Here is a 16646-nt window from a genome sequence, read left to right as displayed (position 1 = left end):
CTTTTCTAAAACCAGTTTGAACATCTGGAAGTTCAGGGTTCACATATTGCTGAAGCCTGGCTTGGAGAATTTTGAGCATTACTTTACTAGCGTGTGAGATGAGTGCAATTGTGTGGTAGTTTGAGCATTCTTTGGCATTGCCTTTCTTTGGGATTGGAATGAAAACTGACATTTTCCAGTCCTGTGGCCACTGCTGAGTTTCCCAAATTTGCTGGCATATTGAGTGCAGCACTTTCACAGCATCATCTTTCAGGATTTGAAATAGCTCAACTGTAATTCCACCACCTCCACTAGCTTTGTTCATAGTGATGCTTCCTAAGGCCCACATGACTTCACATTCCAGGATGTCTGGCTCTAGGTGAGTGTTCACACCATCATGATTATCTGGGTCATGAAGATCTTTTTTGTACAGTTCTTCTGTGTATTCTTGCCACCTCTTCTTAATATCTTCTGCTTCTGTTAGATCCCTACCATTTCTGTGATGTTGAGCATCTTTTCATGTGTTTGTTAGCCATCTGTATATCTTCTTTGGAGAAATTTCTGTTTAGATCTTTGGCCCATTTTTTGATTGGGTCATTTATTTTTCTGGAATTGAACTGCAGGAGTTGCTTGTATATTTTTGAGATTAATCATTTGTCTCTTACTTCATTTGCTATTATTTTCTCCCATTCTGAAGGCTGTCTTTTCACCTTGTTTATAGTTTCCTTTGTTGTGCAGGGAACCCTCTTACACTGTTGGTGGGAATGCAAACTAGTATAGCCACTATGGAGAACAGTGTGGAGATTCCTTAAAAAACTGGAAATAGAACTGCCGTATGACACACCAATCCCACTCCTGGACATACACACCAAGGAAACCAGAACTGAAACAGACACGTGTACCCCAATGTTCATTGCAGCACTGTTTATAAGTAAATAGCCAGGACATGGAAGCAACCTAGATGTTCATCAGCAGACGAATGGATAAGAAAGCTATGGTACATATACACAATGGAATATCACTCAGCCATTAAAAAGAATTCATTTGAATCAGTTCTAATGAGATGGATGAAACTGGAGCCCATTATACAGAGTGAAGTAAGCCAGAAAGATAAACACCAATACAGTATACTAACACATATATATGGAATTTAGAAAGATGGTAATGATAACCCTATATGCAAGATAGATCCCTACAATTTCTGTCCTTTATTGAGCCCATCTTTGCATGAAATGTTCCCTTGGTATCTCTAATTTTCTTGAAGAGATCTCTAGTCTTTCTATTTTATTGTTTTCCTCTATTTCTTTGCATTGATCTCTGAGGAAGGCTTTTCTTATCTCCCCTTGCTTTTCTTTGGATCTCTGGATGCAAATGGGTATATCTTTCCTTTTCTCCTTTGCTTTTCACTTCTCTTCTTTTCAGAGCTATTTGTAAGGCTTCCTTAGACAGCCACTATCGCGCAATAGTGGATAAGTTATTAAAGACTGCCCCCACATGATCTCAGGAGAAAACTTTTCATTATATTTTGGTAAACTTTGCTTAAACAGCAACAAAATTGGCTTGATGTAATTAGCAAGCATCTCTAGTAATGTGTAAATGATGACAGTTACAAAATTTTTAATTTACAGACCGTTTTCCCAAAATGTTTCTGATACTTCAGGGGAGGTACATACTTTGGTACCAAGTGACACTTACCTTGCGGTAGATCATATGGCACACGGCTACTCTCAGCCTCATCCCCACACGCTGAATGTGATAGAAGTACAAGTGGTGCAGAACGGCCCACACGAGCACGCAGGCGCTCAGCACTGTGGCGTAGGCATAGGCTTCTTGCAAAGTGACAGAATCAGTGGAATCAGAGTTTTCAACATAACTAATCATTTTCCCCAAAAATATGGGCTGAACTACTCTGGTGCCTTCCTAAAACGAAAAAAAAAAAAAAGAAAGAAAGAAAAGCCTTAATTAGAAATGCAAGCTCTACAAATTTTCTTAACACAAATGTTTACTATTAGCATGTTAAAAAGACATTTTGGCAAAATGCTACATTCAGGGCTAAATTAAAAATATATATATATATATTTATTTTATATAAATTTATTTTTACTTTTTATTTTATATAAATTTTTATTTTACATAAATATATATAAAAATATATATAATAAATATATATATATATATATATGCAGATGCACTATTTTCTGTAAGACATGAGACAATAGTTTTAACCTTAAGAAAAATTTTACATTCAAAGGCAATAAAGCCCTGGTACATTGTGCTTAGCACATTGTGAATGCTCAATAAGTATTATAAGCAGTGCTTTCGAACCCATTTGTCAAAATAGCAAGAGTCTTGGTTAAGATGAATAAGTGAAAAGTGGCAGAAGAAGGTAAGAAATTTGCTTCCATGTGAACAAGCCCCTGTCTCCTGTATTTGCAACATTTTAGCCCAATAGAAAGTCAAGATGGCTCATGTACTAGAGACATGCTCTTTCCATCACCTTCTGCTTTAAGAGCCTTTATGAACTGAGACACTGGCACAAGCTCAGATCCAATATTTACCACCCCAGACTCCACATGTTACTAAATCAAGACAAGCAGAGACCAGCTGCTGCTGGAGTATCACAAAGAAACCAGGTTTGGGAGGTTCCCAGATTTTCTGCCCAAGGGGACACTGCATCAAACCCCTAGAAACTTGGATGATACTTGGAATCAAATATTAAACATGGCAGAAGTTAAGCTAGAAAACAGTGTTATCCATGGTTTGCCATCAGTCATAAACCTCAGGTGCTGGTTTGGAAGAAATGTTATCAATTATCTATTCCTCAAGGAAAATATTAAAATCCTAAACCAAGACTTAGCAGGTAACCACGCTTACTTCCTGAGTAAGACTCAGGGAAAGCTATTTTCTTTTTTTTTTTTTTACAGAGCCATGCACTGGGCCTTTTTCATAATTATTACTATAATGACTTACAAAAAATGTTTTTTTCAGGCAACTGTGTTAAGTTATTGTATGTATGTGGGAGAGGGAGATGGGGGTCTTGGCCACAGGGTAAATGAAGACCTCTTTCATGGGAGAAGTGGGAGGAGGAAATGTGCCTCCCGTCTCCCCCACTAGGTCTGACTCCTGATTAAGTGGCTTCCCCTCAACAAATGAAGACCATTAACCCTTCCCGTCCCAGGTACTGGCGTAAAGGAGAGGGAGCAGCAGGTCCATGAAGCGCTTTGACGAGGAGAACGCACAACCCGCTGTGGCTGCCCAAACCCCGTGCATCCTGTCCTGGTTCCACAGGGTTGGGCCCTGGCCCATACCCCGTCACCGGGGACGGAAGACGGCCTAGAACTCAGTCTACACCAAAGCACCCATCTGGTAAGACGAGAGGACAGAGCGTGAGGGGGTCAGGGACGCCACGGTGTGGCCTTCTGGGTTGCCCTGCTGGGTGAGGACAAGGATGCGGCACAAGCAGCGGTGACACCCAGAGGGAACTGCTGGTGCCCCCCCCCCCAACTCCCCAGGGCTAGTCACCCAGGCATCCAGGCACTCTCGGCTATTTTATTTTCTAAAACTAAAGGCAAATAAACAGCAACACTTGCCTACCCTGCCAAATGGCCACTCTACCCCACAACCTACTTCCTCCCTCTAGTCACCCCTTGAAGGACCACTTCTCCACCCTCAAAGAAAACCAAACAGTTAACACAAATTGAAGTCACCAAAAATTAACACCTCCACCCTCAACACCATTTCCTCCACATACTTCTCAAAAGAAAAACACCAAGAATTTAAAAATCTTTCAGGAACTCAACTTTGAATCAAGGTTTTCCTTTTAGGGAATCCCTCTTTACTAACACAGATCTGGAAAATGACCAGTGGGTTTGCTTTCATAGCTCTCTTCTGTCTCCTTAAAGATGAGGAACCCACATACAAGAGGAAGGGAAGGATAATTCGAAACAACAAACAAAACACAACACTAACAAGCATTTTCTGCTCAACCAAGTAGTGCTTGATCCAGTTATTTACAGAAAGTTGTCCCCATTCCTCAAATGCATGTCACATTGAACCTCAACACCCCTGCCTTCCTCTGCACACATGCATACACTCACTCGCAGACTGCACTAACTGCCTCACCTTCCCTGAATTCATGGAAGTTTTCATCTATTGTAGAGAAGTAAGGGGATGCCATTTAGTTGAATTATGATTAAGATGATCAGATCAGAGTAATTTAATCAGTTCCCAAGAATATAAAGACTCACTGTAACATTTCTAGCAAGCCCTATCATTTATCCCAAGAAGCATTAAGAGCTCATGGAAAAGTCCCTAATACAGTAAATTGTAAAATACATTCTTTATAGTTTACTGAGATGGAAATCTGGAGGCTTACACAGAGAAGTAAGCACATCACACTGTACACACAGGCAGTCCCAGTCCATCTGTGGTCAAGGGCAGTCCAGTGTTACAGCCTATAAAACTAGGGCTCTCCACCAGAAGCCCAGCACTAACACCTGCCGCCTCAAACTTTCCAGAAAACTGAGTGTCTCTGGGAATCACTGTTACCTGTTACTCAGCTCTCCATTTAAGCCTAAACATTTTATAATTATAGGAAAAAGAAGTAAGAGTAATGTCATCCACCAAAGAGAATACTGATAGATGCAACAAATTTAGGGGGAAAAAAGTGCAAAATAAAGGCAGGTCACTACCATCTAAGCACCTGGAGTTTTCTGCTCAGAGACAGTATTTAACAAGTCAGCAGAGCAAATAGCCTCATTAAGGTATAATGCCAGTTCATGGCCCAGATCTTCCACTCATCTGCTCATTTTTTTCCATAATAATTATTATTCTTTATTTGAGATTTAAATTTTCAAAAAGATAACAAAGGTTTTTGAACAAGAACCATTACAGTGATTTGAAATAATTTGGGGGTAGAGTCATTTGTTATCCTTAAGCATTGCTTTGCCTCCAGTGAGAAGTAGTTATGACAATTTAGAAAAGTGGTGAAGAGCATAAAGTACAAAGAATTTCCACTCAAGCATAAGTTCCAACTATTGAAATTGAAAAATAGATTTTGTACTCCATATAAAATATAAAAATAAGAACAATTTTACAGTAATTTCTCTCAACAAAACAGAAAACTAAATAGTCAATAACACAAGGAAACAAAACCTCAAAGTGTATCAGGAGAGAATAAGAATACAAGTACTAAATACGATTCTTTAAAGCTTCTAGAACACACAGAAGGAAGTGATTGGGCCATCAAAGTTGGACTGAGAAAATCTATCCCCTCCACACACAAGGAATGGTTAGAGATAAAGAATAATTTAACAGGACAGCTGGCAACAACATTTTTAACCTGTGAATGTCTCCATTTCTGGAATTTGTTAGCAACTGGCTGAGGCAAACCAGGCGAAAGGTTTTCCACTGCCAGAAGATTAACTCCTGCATAGATCCAAGTATTAACTCCAAATGGAACAGTGGTGTGAATGTCAAGGGAAGGCACAATTTCTGATGACTCTGCTTGTCTTGGAGAGTCTCCCAGAATCCCAGGGGGTGGCTCACCCTTGGGATTCAGACACTGGGAGCAGCCATTCCCGGGAGCTACCCTTACCATGTGTTCACCGGTGTGGGCAGACGCCACCAAGGAATTCTCTCATATATCTATTGCTGATCCTAAACTTCAAACTGATAAGCAATAAAACAACTGAGAAAATACTCATTATCAAACATGAAACTAACCAAATTAGAACTTTCTGAATAAGTAATGTGTGTGTGTGAGTGTGAGTGTGTGTTAGTTGCTCAGTCATGTCTGATTCCTTGTGACCCCATGGACTGCAGCCCACCAGGCTCCTCTGTCCAGGGAATTTTCCAGGCAAGAATACTGGAGTGGGTAGCCATTCCCCTCAGAACAAGGTCAAATATTGCCTCCATAAACCCTTCATCTTTTATATCAATCTGTGACCCCGTGAATATTCTTTCTACAAACCGAGAATATAGTTCTTATTCTTTCACAAAAATTCTTCACAACTGTTAAACCATATGAGATTTTTAAAAGAGTACAAAATAATATCACATCATCCATCATTCAAGATTCTACAAGAGTCTCAGAGTCTCTGAGGCAGACATTTCTTGATAGTCCTTGGTATTCAGCCTTCTGAAAGCACTGATATTAATCACTGCCTCCTGGTCCTTAGGGGAACTTCTTACACAGTTAGATGTTATAACTGCTGGAGTGGGTACAGTTCCTCCTCCAGGCTTCCACATATACTTGACACATTTCTTACCCAACTTCCACATCTCTCATTCATGAGAGAAAAAAAGCAAACATAGGAAATGGAAACATGCTATCAGACAGAGGGAAAAAAAAAAAAAAAAAGCTTGAGGGAAACAAGGAGAAAAGGGTGAGCTTCTGGGAAAATGAAAAGCCAATTAAGTTTTAGAACTGGGTGAAAAGGTGACAAAAGTAGAGTTGAGCAGGATCCAGGGCTAAGGAGGAAAAGCAGTGAATCTGGGGAGATAATAAACATCAAGACCCTAGATACGCATTCAGTCCTCTTTTCACAGTGGTCTTCATCCTGACTGCATGTTAGCATCATCTGGGAAAGGAAGAATTTCCCTACCCTTCCTATAAATACTATGGCTCAGGGTAACCAAAGAGTTTATAATAACAAAGCTTCTCTTTATGGAAATGTTTCAGCTAACAAATGAAGAGGGGAAGAATTAGAACTAGAGCACCATCATTTTGGAACCCTTACTGAATTAATGGATCTTGAGTAATAATCATGAATCGCTCCTAACATTACACATACAAAATGATGTTATGTACCTCATAAAGGAGGTATACAACCCTATAACCCTATCTCCTACAAAAAGGAAACCTGAATGACTGAGATAAAGTTCTAGATCTAACCCCCAAACCTAAGGTACCAGAGGAGCAAGTTACGCAACTTGGGGAAGAGGCAGTCCACCAAACTCAAACTGTGGGAGTCTCTACAGGACAAACAACCTAGTTTCTTCCTTTAAAAAAATAAATAAATAAATAAACTAAATAAATGGTTGAGAGGAAAGAGAGAGAGGGGGGATGGATAGAGGGAGATAGAAAAGCAACCTATACAACCTCTATGAACCAAATGTAGCTTTTATGATGCTGTTTCAAACAAGGGGGGAAAAGACAACAGTGAACACTGGTTAAATACTGATGATATTAAAGTTAATGTTTATGCATCATAATGGAATTGGAATTATTTAGGGGGAAGAGTCCACATCTTTTAAAGAGACATACTAAAACATTTATAGATAAAAATGATATGATGTTTAGGAACTGCTTCCAAATAATCTTTGGAAGTGAGAGCAAGTAGGGGTTGAGATGAGACAAGACAGCGCATGAGTTGACAGTTATTGAAGCTGGCTTAGGGTGACAAAGGTGCTTATTTCCCTGCACACTTCTGAGTTCTTAGCTGATACTCCCTGTAATAAATGACAGAAAAAAAAAATCAAACAGAAATTTACTAACACATGTATTTCTGGTACACATCAGAAATGCCAGAAAAACTGAGTAACTCCCTGAGATGGACCAAAGTGTTAGTCGCTCAATCATGTCCAACTTGTTGTGACCCCATGGACTGTAGCCCACCTGGCTCCTTTGTCCATGAAATTCTCCAGGCAAGAATAGTGGAGTGGGTTGCCATTTCCTACTACAGGGCATCTTCCCAGCTCAGGGATCGAACACAGGTCTTGATCAAACCCGGGTATCCAGCATTTCTAGCAGATTCTTTGACATCTTAGCCATGAGGGAAGCCCCTGAGCCACCAGGGAAGCCTGAGATGACCCAAACCACCACCTTAAATACCATTTCCAGCTAAAGACAAAAGAAGGGAGGGGACACTTATGAAAAGTTAATAGGAAATGCAGCTTAAATTAGAGTCAGGTTGGGTTTGTTATGCAGATTTAACTCTTCATGAAGACTTCTCTATCAACAAGATTCTTCTGTGATTTAGAGACATTCTTTTCTTCCTAGTACAGAGATGGAGTGTGCATTCTAAGTCATTTCATTTGTGTCTGGTTCTTTATGACCCCATGGATTGTAGCCCTCCAGGCTCCTCTGTCCATGGGATTCTCTGGGGAAGAATACTGGAGTGGGTTGTCATCCCACCTCAGGGGATCTTCCAGACCCAGGGATCAAACCTGCATCTCTTATTCTCCTGAATTGGCAGGAGGGTTCTTTACCAATAATGCCACCTGGAAATCCACAGAGATGGAGACATCCTTATAAATGGAGATTTTCTTTATCAATGTAAATGTTCCTCACAGAAGGCAAACTGCTACTCTGTCTTCAGAACTTTTCCTGTGTCTATTTCTCAAAGAATAAGCTCAAAATAACCTTTCTGCCAGAGATGCATATTGTGGGGTAACATGTTCTGCTTCCCTTCTATTCTTTTTTGTATTTTCGAAGTGTTGCTAAATATCTACAGGAAAAAAAGAAAAAAAAAAAAACTACAGAAAGCAATTGACAGAGGAGCACAGAGTTGTTATCAGAACAAACACTTCCTCCTGGCTCTGAGCATCAGTGGAGGCTGTGGGAGGAGAGGAAGTCTCAGGACAGAACGCAGAGAACACTGGCCTGGATGTTAGAACACTGGGCTTCAGAAACCAGGTTGGACACCTGCGAGTCACATGATCCTAAGCCCATCATGTGCCCTCCTATAGCTCCAGGTGCTTATCTGTGGAAATACCTGCCTTGTCTACCTCGAAAGATTTCTGGGACAGCTGAGTGAGCTACCACAGCTTAAAGTGCTATGAAACCGCCATTAAAACAAGTGTTTTTGATCACTTTTATTATCAGATGGTGGTATGGCTTTTATTATCACTTTTATTATCAGATGGTGACTGCAGCCATGAAATTAGAAGATGCTTGCTCCTTGGAAGAAAAGCTATGACCAACCTAGATAGCATATTAAAAAGCAGAGATATTACTTTGCCAACAAAGGTTCATCTAGTCAAAGCTATGGTTTTTCCAGGAGTCATGTATGGATGTGAGAGCTAGACCATAAAGAAAGCTGAGCACCAAAGAAATGATGCTTTTGAACTGTGCTGCTGGAGAAGACTCTTGAGAGCCTCTTGGACTGCAAGGAGATCAAACCAGTCCATCCTAAAGGAAATCAGTTCTGAATATTCATTGGAAGGACTGATGCTAAAGCTGAAACTCCAATACTTGACCACTTGATGTGAAGAAATGACTCATTGGAAAAGACCTTGATGCTGCGAAAGATTGAAGGCAGGAGGAGAAGGGGATGACAGTGGATGAGATGGTTGGATGGCATCACTGACTCGATGGACATGAGTTTGAGCAAGCTCTGGGAGTTGGTGATGGACAGGGAGGCCTGGTATGAGGCAGTCAATAGGGTCACAAAGAGTTGGACATGACTGAGCAACTAAACTGATTATCAGAAGTTCTGGGAAGAGACTTATTCTATCCTTAATGGCAGAGGTTGGTTTCACAAAGGGTTTGGAAAACTCAGTGCTGCTTATAGGCCATCACGGCAGGACAAGAACTTATCAGAAAAGTCATTTGTAAAAGCTAAGTTTTCTAGATAGTAATTAATGTTTCATTTATAAGTAGACTACTAAAAATTTTAACCATTATGAATGTAACCTTTTAATTATGAGTCACCTATTTCCCTAACATCTTAAAGAAAATAGATTGAGGAGGTGGGGGGAATGATGAAATAGGCAAGGGAGATTAAGAGGTACAAACTTCTAGTTATAAAATAAATATGTTGCAAGGATACAATGTACAACATGGGAAATATAGTCAATATCACTGAAAACTTTGTATGGTGACAGATGGTAACTAGGCTTAATCACGGTAATCATTTTGTAATGTATAAAACTATTGAATTGGGACTTCTCTGGTAGTCCAGTGGGTAAGACTCCACACTCCAAATCCAGGGGCCTGGAATAATCTCTGGTCAGGAAATTAGATCCTGTTCAGCCTAAATAAATAAACAAAAGTGGGAACTGGTATTTAAATAAATAAATAAAAATACTGAAAGAAAAAAATTGAATCACTATGTTGTACACCTGAAACTAACGTAACACTGTAAGTCAATCACACTTCAATTTTTAAAAATTCTTTGAATGTTACAATAAAATCTTACATATGCTTTAAAAAGAGAAAATAAAACAGGTTAAAAAGTATCACAGTCATTCATGACTCAGGGGCATCACTGTGTGATATTACTAACACCTAATGGCTAATGCTATGCTCTCAGGAACCAGCAGGGCCCACACAGCAGGTCTGCTCTGCAGGTCCCCTTCTGCTTGACTCAGTGCCCCCTCCTCCTCTCCCCCGCTGTGTGGTCTTCAGTGGTTGCTCTCAGCCCATAGTATCTCACCACCAGCAGCCACTCCTCAGCCTCCTGGGTTGAGCAAAGTGAGGGACACATGGAAGAAAGGGTTGGGAAATAAAGGCAAAGACCACTCAGCTCCTGGGGAACCAGCCGTGAGTCCCGGCACAGAGCCCACTGTGGACAGAGGATTCTGTTTCTTTCCTGCCCATCAGCTGAGCTCCAAAGGGAAGGTTTACAGACACATGGGCTTCCCACGGCCTCCACCTGGACCAGAGACCACCAGCAAAAGTGGCCTCAGACAAAGGCCAAGTGACCGGACAAAGCTGGGCCACTTCTTAGGGTCCTGGGAAGAGGACATAACTCCCGGCCACACCTCCCCTCTCAGGGGAAGGGACTGGGTGAACCCACTCTGGCTTTCCGAGGTCACCCCACTTACGCACCAGCAATGGAGACCTCACCCCTCAGAGAGAAGCACTGATGGCTGGGGAGGTGGTCTCTGTGACTCAGGCCCAAGCAGAGGCTTCAGGCTCCTCCTCTCTACCCTGAGGGCACTGGACAGGCAGAGACCCATCCTCCCTACCCATGGTCCCCATGGAGGTGCACACAGGGGCCAGGAATGCTCAGAATTTCCTGGCTGTTCTGTTTGAATTAGAGGTGACCTGCAAAAGCTCCACCTTCAACTTCAGCCTGTACTTGCTTCTCTGAGCATTATAGTCACTCCTCTATTCTCATAGGACAGAAGTTTTCATACTTGACATCCTAACCCCAAAAGCCTGACCTGGACAGGCATCTTCCTGTTGGTGCTGCCAGTGTTTCTGGGGGAGGCCCTGCCTGTGCTGTGGGTGGTAACTGTGTATGGCTTGAGAATCATAGATGATCCATGAGGCATTCTGTGCATCAGAGGAATTAAAAGAAGGCTGGCAGTCACAAAGGAAATGTGTTTGGATTTTAGAAAATTCTTGACCAAGTATAGATCTTCCAATATCTAAAATACAGAGACCAGCAAGTAGTACAGATAGATCACAACACAGAAAGTTGCTCATACAATCAATTATTTAACCAATTAGCACTGTTGCTAGTAGAGAGAACGAGCTTCCTTATTTTCCAAGTACACTACTCCCCACTTGTCTGCCATGACTACCTAACAATCAGTCTCCTGAAAGAGGGCCCAGGGCTGTAGCAGGTGCACCTTATGCAGCCCCAGGCCTGGCCTTCCTGGATCCCCAGCAGGAAGTATTACCGGGGCTGGAAAACTGTGAAATCAACACTCCCAGCACCACAGTGGGGAGGATTCCCTCTCAGGAAGAACCTCAGATCCTGCAGCCTCTGTCTCATGATATCATGAGGCCTCTCCCTCTATGTCTGCTTCTCCCATGAGCTGCCACAGCCAAGACTCAGGACTCGAATTAGGATGGGATCCATCTGAGGCTTAGTGACCCCACTCAAGGGGCTAACAGCCCAGGACAACAAGAAAAACCAGCAGCTCAGTTCAAACCTATCCTTGTGGGCCAACTATTGAGATGCACCTGACTTCAGCTTCTTCAGCATCTGGTACCAAAGGGAAATTAGAGAATCAGGGCCAGCAGAGAAAGACCTGCTCCAGGATATGATCCAACATTTAACCCTGAGGCCACTCATCCAACCAGGAATCTGGCATGAGCCACAGGCAGACACTGAGGCCCCAGGGTTTCCTGATAAGAATTTATGAGAGCTCTGCTGTGTGAGGTCAAGAAATCCTGCACAAACAGGCTACACCAGTTTGTCACCTGTGTATTTCAAATGACAATGTACTGTGAATATATGGAAACACCATCAGTGGGACAACTGCACATGGGTCAAAGAAGGGCTGGGACAGTCTAAGGAGCACCTGCCCCCTCTCCCATCCCGTGCCCTTCACAAGGCACTGCAGTATCTCTGTGGTCAGAGTGGCAGGCTAAGGTGGCACTCTGCCCCAAACACCTGTCCCTACCCTCTGGCACAATGGCCAAACCACATTTGTCATCAATGAGAACTCCATCTCCCAGGACCTGTAAGCTTACAAATTCTATGGTTTCCCCACTTGTGTGGGATGAACTTCACCTTCCCAGCTGCCCATGCCCGCAGTGCCCTTCAGTAAACACAGCTTTTAAACCAGAGCCACGCCGCCCACCTGTAAACCACCTGGCCCACCCAACTCACCCCAACACAACGTACTGATGACAACTCACCACCTTCTCCACCTAAAACCCCCCTTTCACAGCAGCTGCATCTTCCATCCCTCCTGCTCACACACTCACAGCCCGCCCGTGTCCCTAAGGAGCGCTAAGGGACCACGGAGAGCACGAGCCACCCAGGGGGTCTGCAGCAGGCCTCCAGCAGGTCAGCCAGAACAGGGGGCTGCCGGCACTGTGTCCCCAGGGGGACTGCCCTCTGGGGGGTCTTGACCCAGGATCTTCAAGGTCACGGAGGTCACTGACCTCACAGCTTTCTGCCTCTGGTTTGCCCTGCACGTTCCCTCCTCCACCCTTTGCCAATGCCAGGCTACCAGGATACCCCTTCAACCAGCAAACCACCCCCACAGTCAGGGAAAGAAAGCAACATGGAGGGTGCACAGAATTCATGGTGAAGCTGGAGCTCCTCCCCATGGGGGCTTTGGCTCACAGTGCCAGCCCACGGGGAAGGGGGAAGCCTGGGGAAAGGTGCTCTTAGGAGTTCTGGGCAGCTACAGTCCAGATGCAGGGCCCTGTCAGAGGAGAGGTGACGATATCTTCTAGGAAAGCATTTATCAGTGACCTGGGCAAGTTAACAATTATTTGCCAAGCGTCTGTAAAATGTATATTGTTCTGGGCTCAGGTCCAAGTTACCTTCCTCTAAATCACAGGCCACATATTGCCTGAAGCTGTAGAAATCTTTTGGTCAAAGATCAGTCAGTGTTTATAATGAGCACCATGAACTTGCTAGCATAATATAAAATGTCTTTTATTTCAAGGCCATGCTTCTACAACACTGTTTTTAATCAGTTAAAAGAAAAATAGCAACCCCTGGAGGTCCAATCCTTGTCCATTCTAAAGATAAATACAACCTCTGAGCTCTATCATGTTTCTGTGAGGGTTCATCCTCAGACCTTAGACCACTGGCCTCTCTCCCCACCCGTCCCGTCTACCTCAGTACTGAGATACATACACCAAAAAACAATGCACAGTGTGAAAATCTCTTACCTCAAGAAATGCAAACATTCCCCAAATTAAATAGGATTTCCAGTAACACTTTACGATTGCTTTCATTAAGGAAGGCTCCTGTGCGTCTTTCTGGGCTCTCTTAACTTCCTGATCCCAGTACCTGCGAAGAGAAACAGAGCACAGTGAAGAACAGCGTGTCCACCACAGGGAAATGGGGGAGGGCGGAGTGGGAGACGAGCCTTCACTGCAGGGTGCTCTGTGGGGCCCCATAGATGCCGGCGAACTGCTCACAGGGCTCCTGAAAGATGAGCGGTGCAGACTCTGAAGCACCAGAGGAACAGGCCTTGAGGGAACAGTCCCAGATTCTGGAAACAAGTTCCTGCCAAGTTTTGCTGGACTCACAGGTCATGAGCAGTTCAGGAGGGCAGACTCCCTCCTCCAGGGGCCCCACCTCTGGGGACAGAGCTCGGCCTCCAGGGACGTGGCCGCGGGCTCCCTCCACGTCCACAGATGCACAGGGAACATGGACCTCCAAAGTGGGCTAAGCGTGGGGTCAGCCTGAGGGGACTGAGCATGCAGTGTCAGGGAGGAGGATCAGAAGAACCCAGAGGAACGCAAAGCCCGCCCCAAACCTTTAGCCCCACGTGGAAATTCTCACTTCCACCCCTTCTCCCAGCTGCCTGTGCTCACCCTTGCAGCTCTTCTCCGAGGTGCTGGGAGCGATCTTCCGGAAGCACCGAGTACATGTCATTTGGTTCTAGTTTCCGCTTGTAACCCATTTTAAATAAGGGGTTTAGCCACCTGGTAAAAATTAAAAAAAAAAAAAAAAAGTGACATATATCCAAATTACCCTCAATTAGAAGCCTAGATTCACAGACTTTGTTAAAAAAAAAAAAAGTCTACATTTTCAATATAAAGATATGGGGGAAATTAGATACATGCTTTCAAACACACACACATATTTCTGAAGTGAAGTGAGTCATGTCCGACTCTTTGCAACTCCATGGACTGTAACCTACCAGGTTCCTCCAGCCATGGGATTTTCCAGACTTGAATACTGGAGTGGGTTTCCATTTCCTTCTCCAGGGGATCTTCCTGACCCAGGGATCGAACTCAGGTCTCCTACTTGCAGGCAGACACTTTACTGTTTGAGCCACCAGGGAAGTATATATCTCTAGGTATAGGAAAGTCACACTGGCTTCTACATGATATACTTTAATTAAAGCAACCTGTTTGTGGCCTAATGAACATACATTGTACATCTGCTTTAATTATTATGGAAAAATACATTTAGAAATCAAAATAAAGTAACTGTGGTTCAGGCATGCAGAATACAGCTGAATGGCCACTGTGGGTAAGGCTGCAGATATTACTATGTTACTGAGGACTTAAATCTTTCGAACTGTAGCAGATTCAAGGATACCTCCAGTCTTGTTCGAAGCAGTTGCAACCTTGAGGTCTCAATATCTCCTTAGATTAACTGTCAACACAAAGGAATTTTTACAGGAAATCAGATCGAACCCAGGTCTCCTGCATTACAGGCAGATTCTTTACTGTCTGAGCCACCAGGGAAGCCCAAGAATACTGGAATGGGAAGCCTATCCCTTCTCCAGGGAATCATCCTGATCCAGGAATCAAACTGGGGTCTCCTGCATTGCAGGTGGATTCTTTACCAGCTGAGCTACCAGGGAAGACCCCGGATTAACACCCTGAGTCTAACAGGCTCTGGACCCCTACTTCCTTACAGCCCTGTCAGACTCCCCTCAGCCAGACCACTACGTGAGCCTCTTTCTGACCTCCTGAAGACATCCTAAAGATAAGCAACATCTTCCGACATAAAATACACAGTTGATTCTTCTTATCCCTGGCAGATGCATTTATCTTTAAAAGTAACATTTAGTGTATAGGAATGCAAGGGATTTCTGTGTGTTAATTTTATATCCTGCAACTTTACTATATTCATTGATTAGCTCTAGCAATTTTCTGGTAGTCTTTAGGGTTTTCTATATAGAGGATCATGTCATTTGCAAACAGCTAGTGTTTCACTTCTTCTTTTCCTATCTGGATTCCTTTTACTTCCTTTTCTGCTCTGATTGCTGTGGCCAAAACTTCCAACACTATGTTGAACAGTAGCGGTGAGAGTGGGCAACCTTGTCTTGTTCCTGATTTCAGGGGAAATGCTTTCAATTTTTCACCATTGAGGGTAATGCTTGCTGTGGGTTTGTCATATATAGCTTTTATTATGTTGAGGTATGTTCCTTCTATTCCTGCTTTCTGGAGAGTTTTAATCATAAATGGATGTTGAATTTTCTCAAAGGCTTTTTTTGCATCTATTGAGATAATCATATGGTTTTTATCTTTCAATTTGTTAATGTGGTGTATTACATTGATTTGCGGATATTAAAGAATCCTTGCATTCCTGGGATAAAGCTCACTTGGTCACGATATATGATATTTTTAATATGTTGTTGGATTCTGTTTGCTAGAATTTTGTTAAGGATTTTTGCATCTATGTTCATCAGTGATATTGGCCTATAGTTTTCTTTTTTTGTGGCATCTTTGTCTGGTTTTGGAATTAGGGTGATGGTGGCCTCATAGAATGAGTTTGGAAGTTTACCTTCTTCTGCAATTTTCTGGAAGAGTTTGAAGAAGATAGGTGTTAGCTCTTCTCTAAATTTTTGGTAGAATTCAGCTGTGAAGCCATCTGGTCCTGGGCTTTTGTTTGCTGGAAGATTTCTGATTACAATTTCAATTTCCTTGCTTGTGATGGGTCTGTTAAGATCTTCTATTTCTTCCTGGTTCACTTTTGGAAAGTTATAATTTTCTAAGAATTTGTCCATTTCTTCCAAGTTGTCCATTTTATTGGCATAGAGCTGCTGGTAGTAGTCTATTATGATCCTTTGTATTTCAGTGTTGTCTGTTGTGATCTCTCCATTTTCATGTCTAATTTTGTTGATTTGGTTCTTCTCCCTTTGTTTCTTAATGAGTCTTGCTAATGATTTATCAATTTTGTTTATTTTTTCAAAAAACCAGCTTTTAGCTTTGTTGATTTTTGCTATGGTCTTTTTAGTTTCTTTTGCATTTATTTCTGCCCTAATTTTTAAGATTTCTTTCCTTCTACTAACCCTGGGGTTCTTCATTTCTTCCTTCTCTAGTTGCTTTAGGTGTAGAGTTA

The 16646-nt window shown here is 42.6% G+C and overlaps 1 protein-coding gene across 2 annotated transcripts in view; it reads right to left on the bottom strand.

The window, feature by feature from the left end:
* The window catches only part of LOC122447477 (ATP-binding cassette sub-family C member 4-like), a 1659665-nt gene that overhangs the window by 123248 nt on the left and 1519771 nt on the right, over positions 1-16646 (bottom strand). For both annotated transcript variants that reach the window (XM_043478129.1, XM_043478124.1), the window contains exons 2-4: positions 14162-14272; positions 13511-13631; positions 1675-1899 (exon numbers count right to left, since the gene is read on the bottom strand). In XM_043478129.1, coding sequence (XP_043334064.1) covers positions 1675-1899; positions 13511-13631; positions 14162-14272 — 457 coding nt within the window. The remainder of the gene's footprint in view (positions 1-1674; positions 1900-13510; positions 13632-14161; positions 14273-16646) is intronic.

The sequence above is a fragment of the Cervus canadensis genome, chromosome 9, assembly GCF_019320065.1.
Source record: "Cervus canadensis isolate Bull #8, Minnesota chromosome 9, ASM1932006v1, whole genome shotgun sequence".
Lineage (NCBI taxonomy): Eukaryota > Metazoa > Chordata > Mammalia > Artiodactyla > Cervidae > Cervus > Cervus canadensis.
This window is presented reverse-complemented; position numbering and strand designations above follow the sequence as displayed.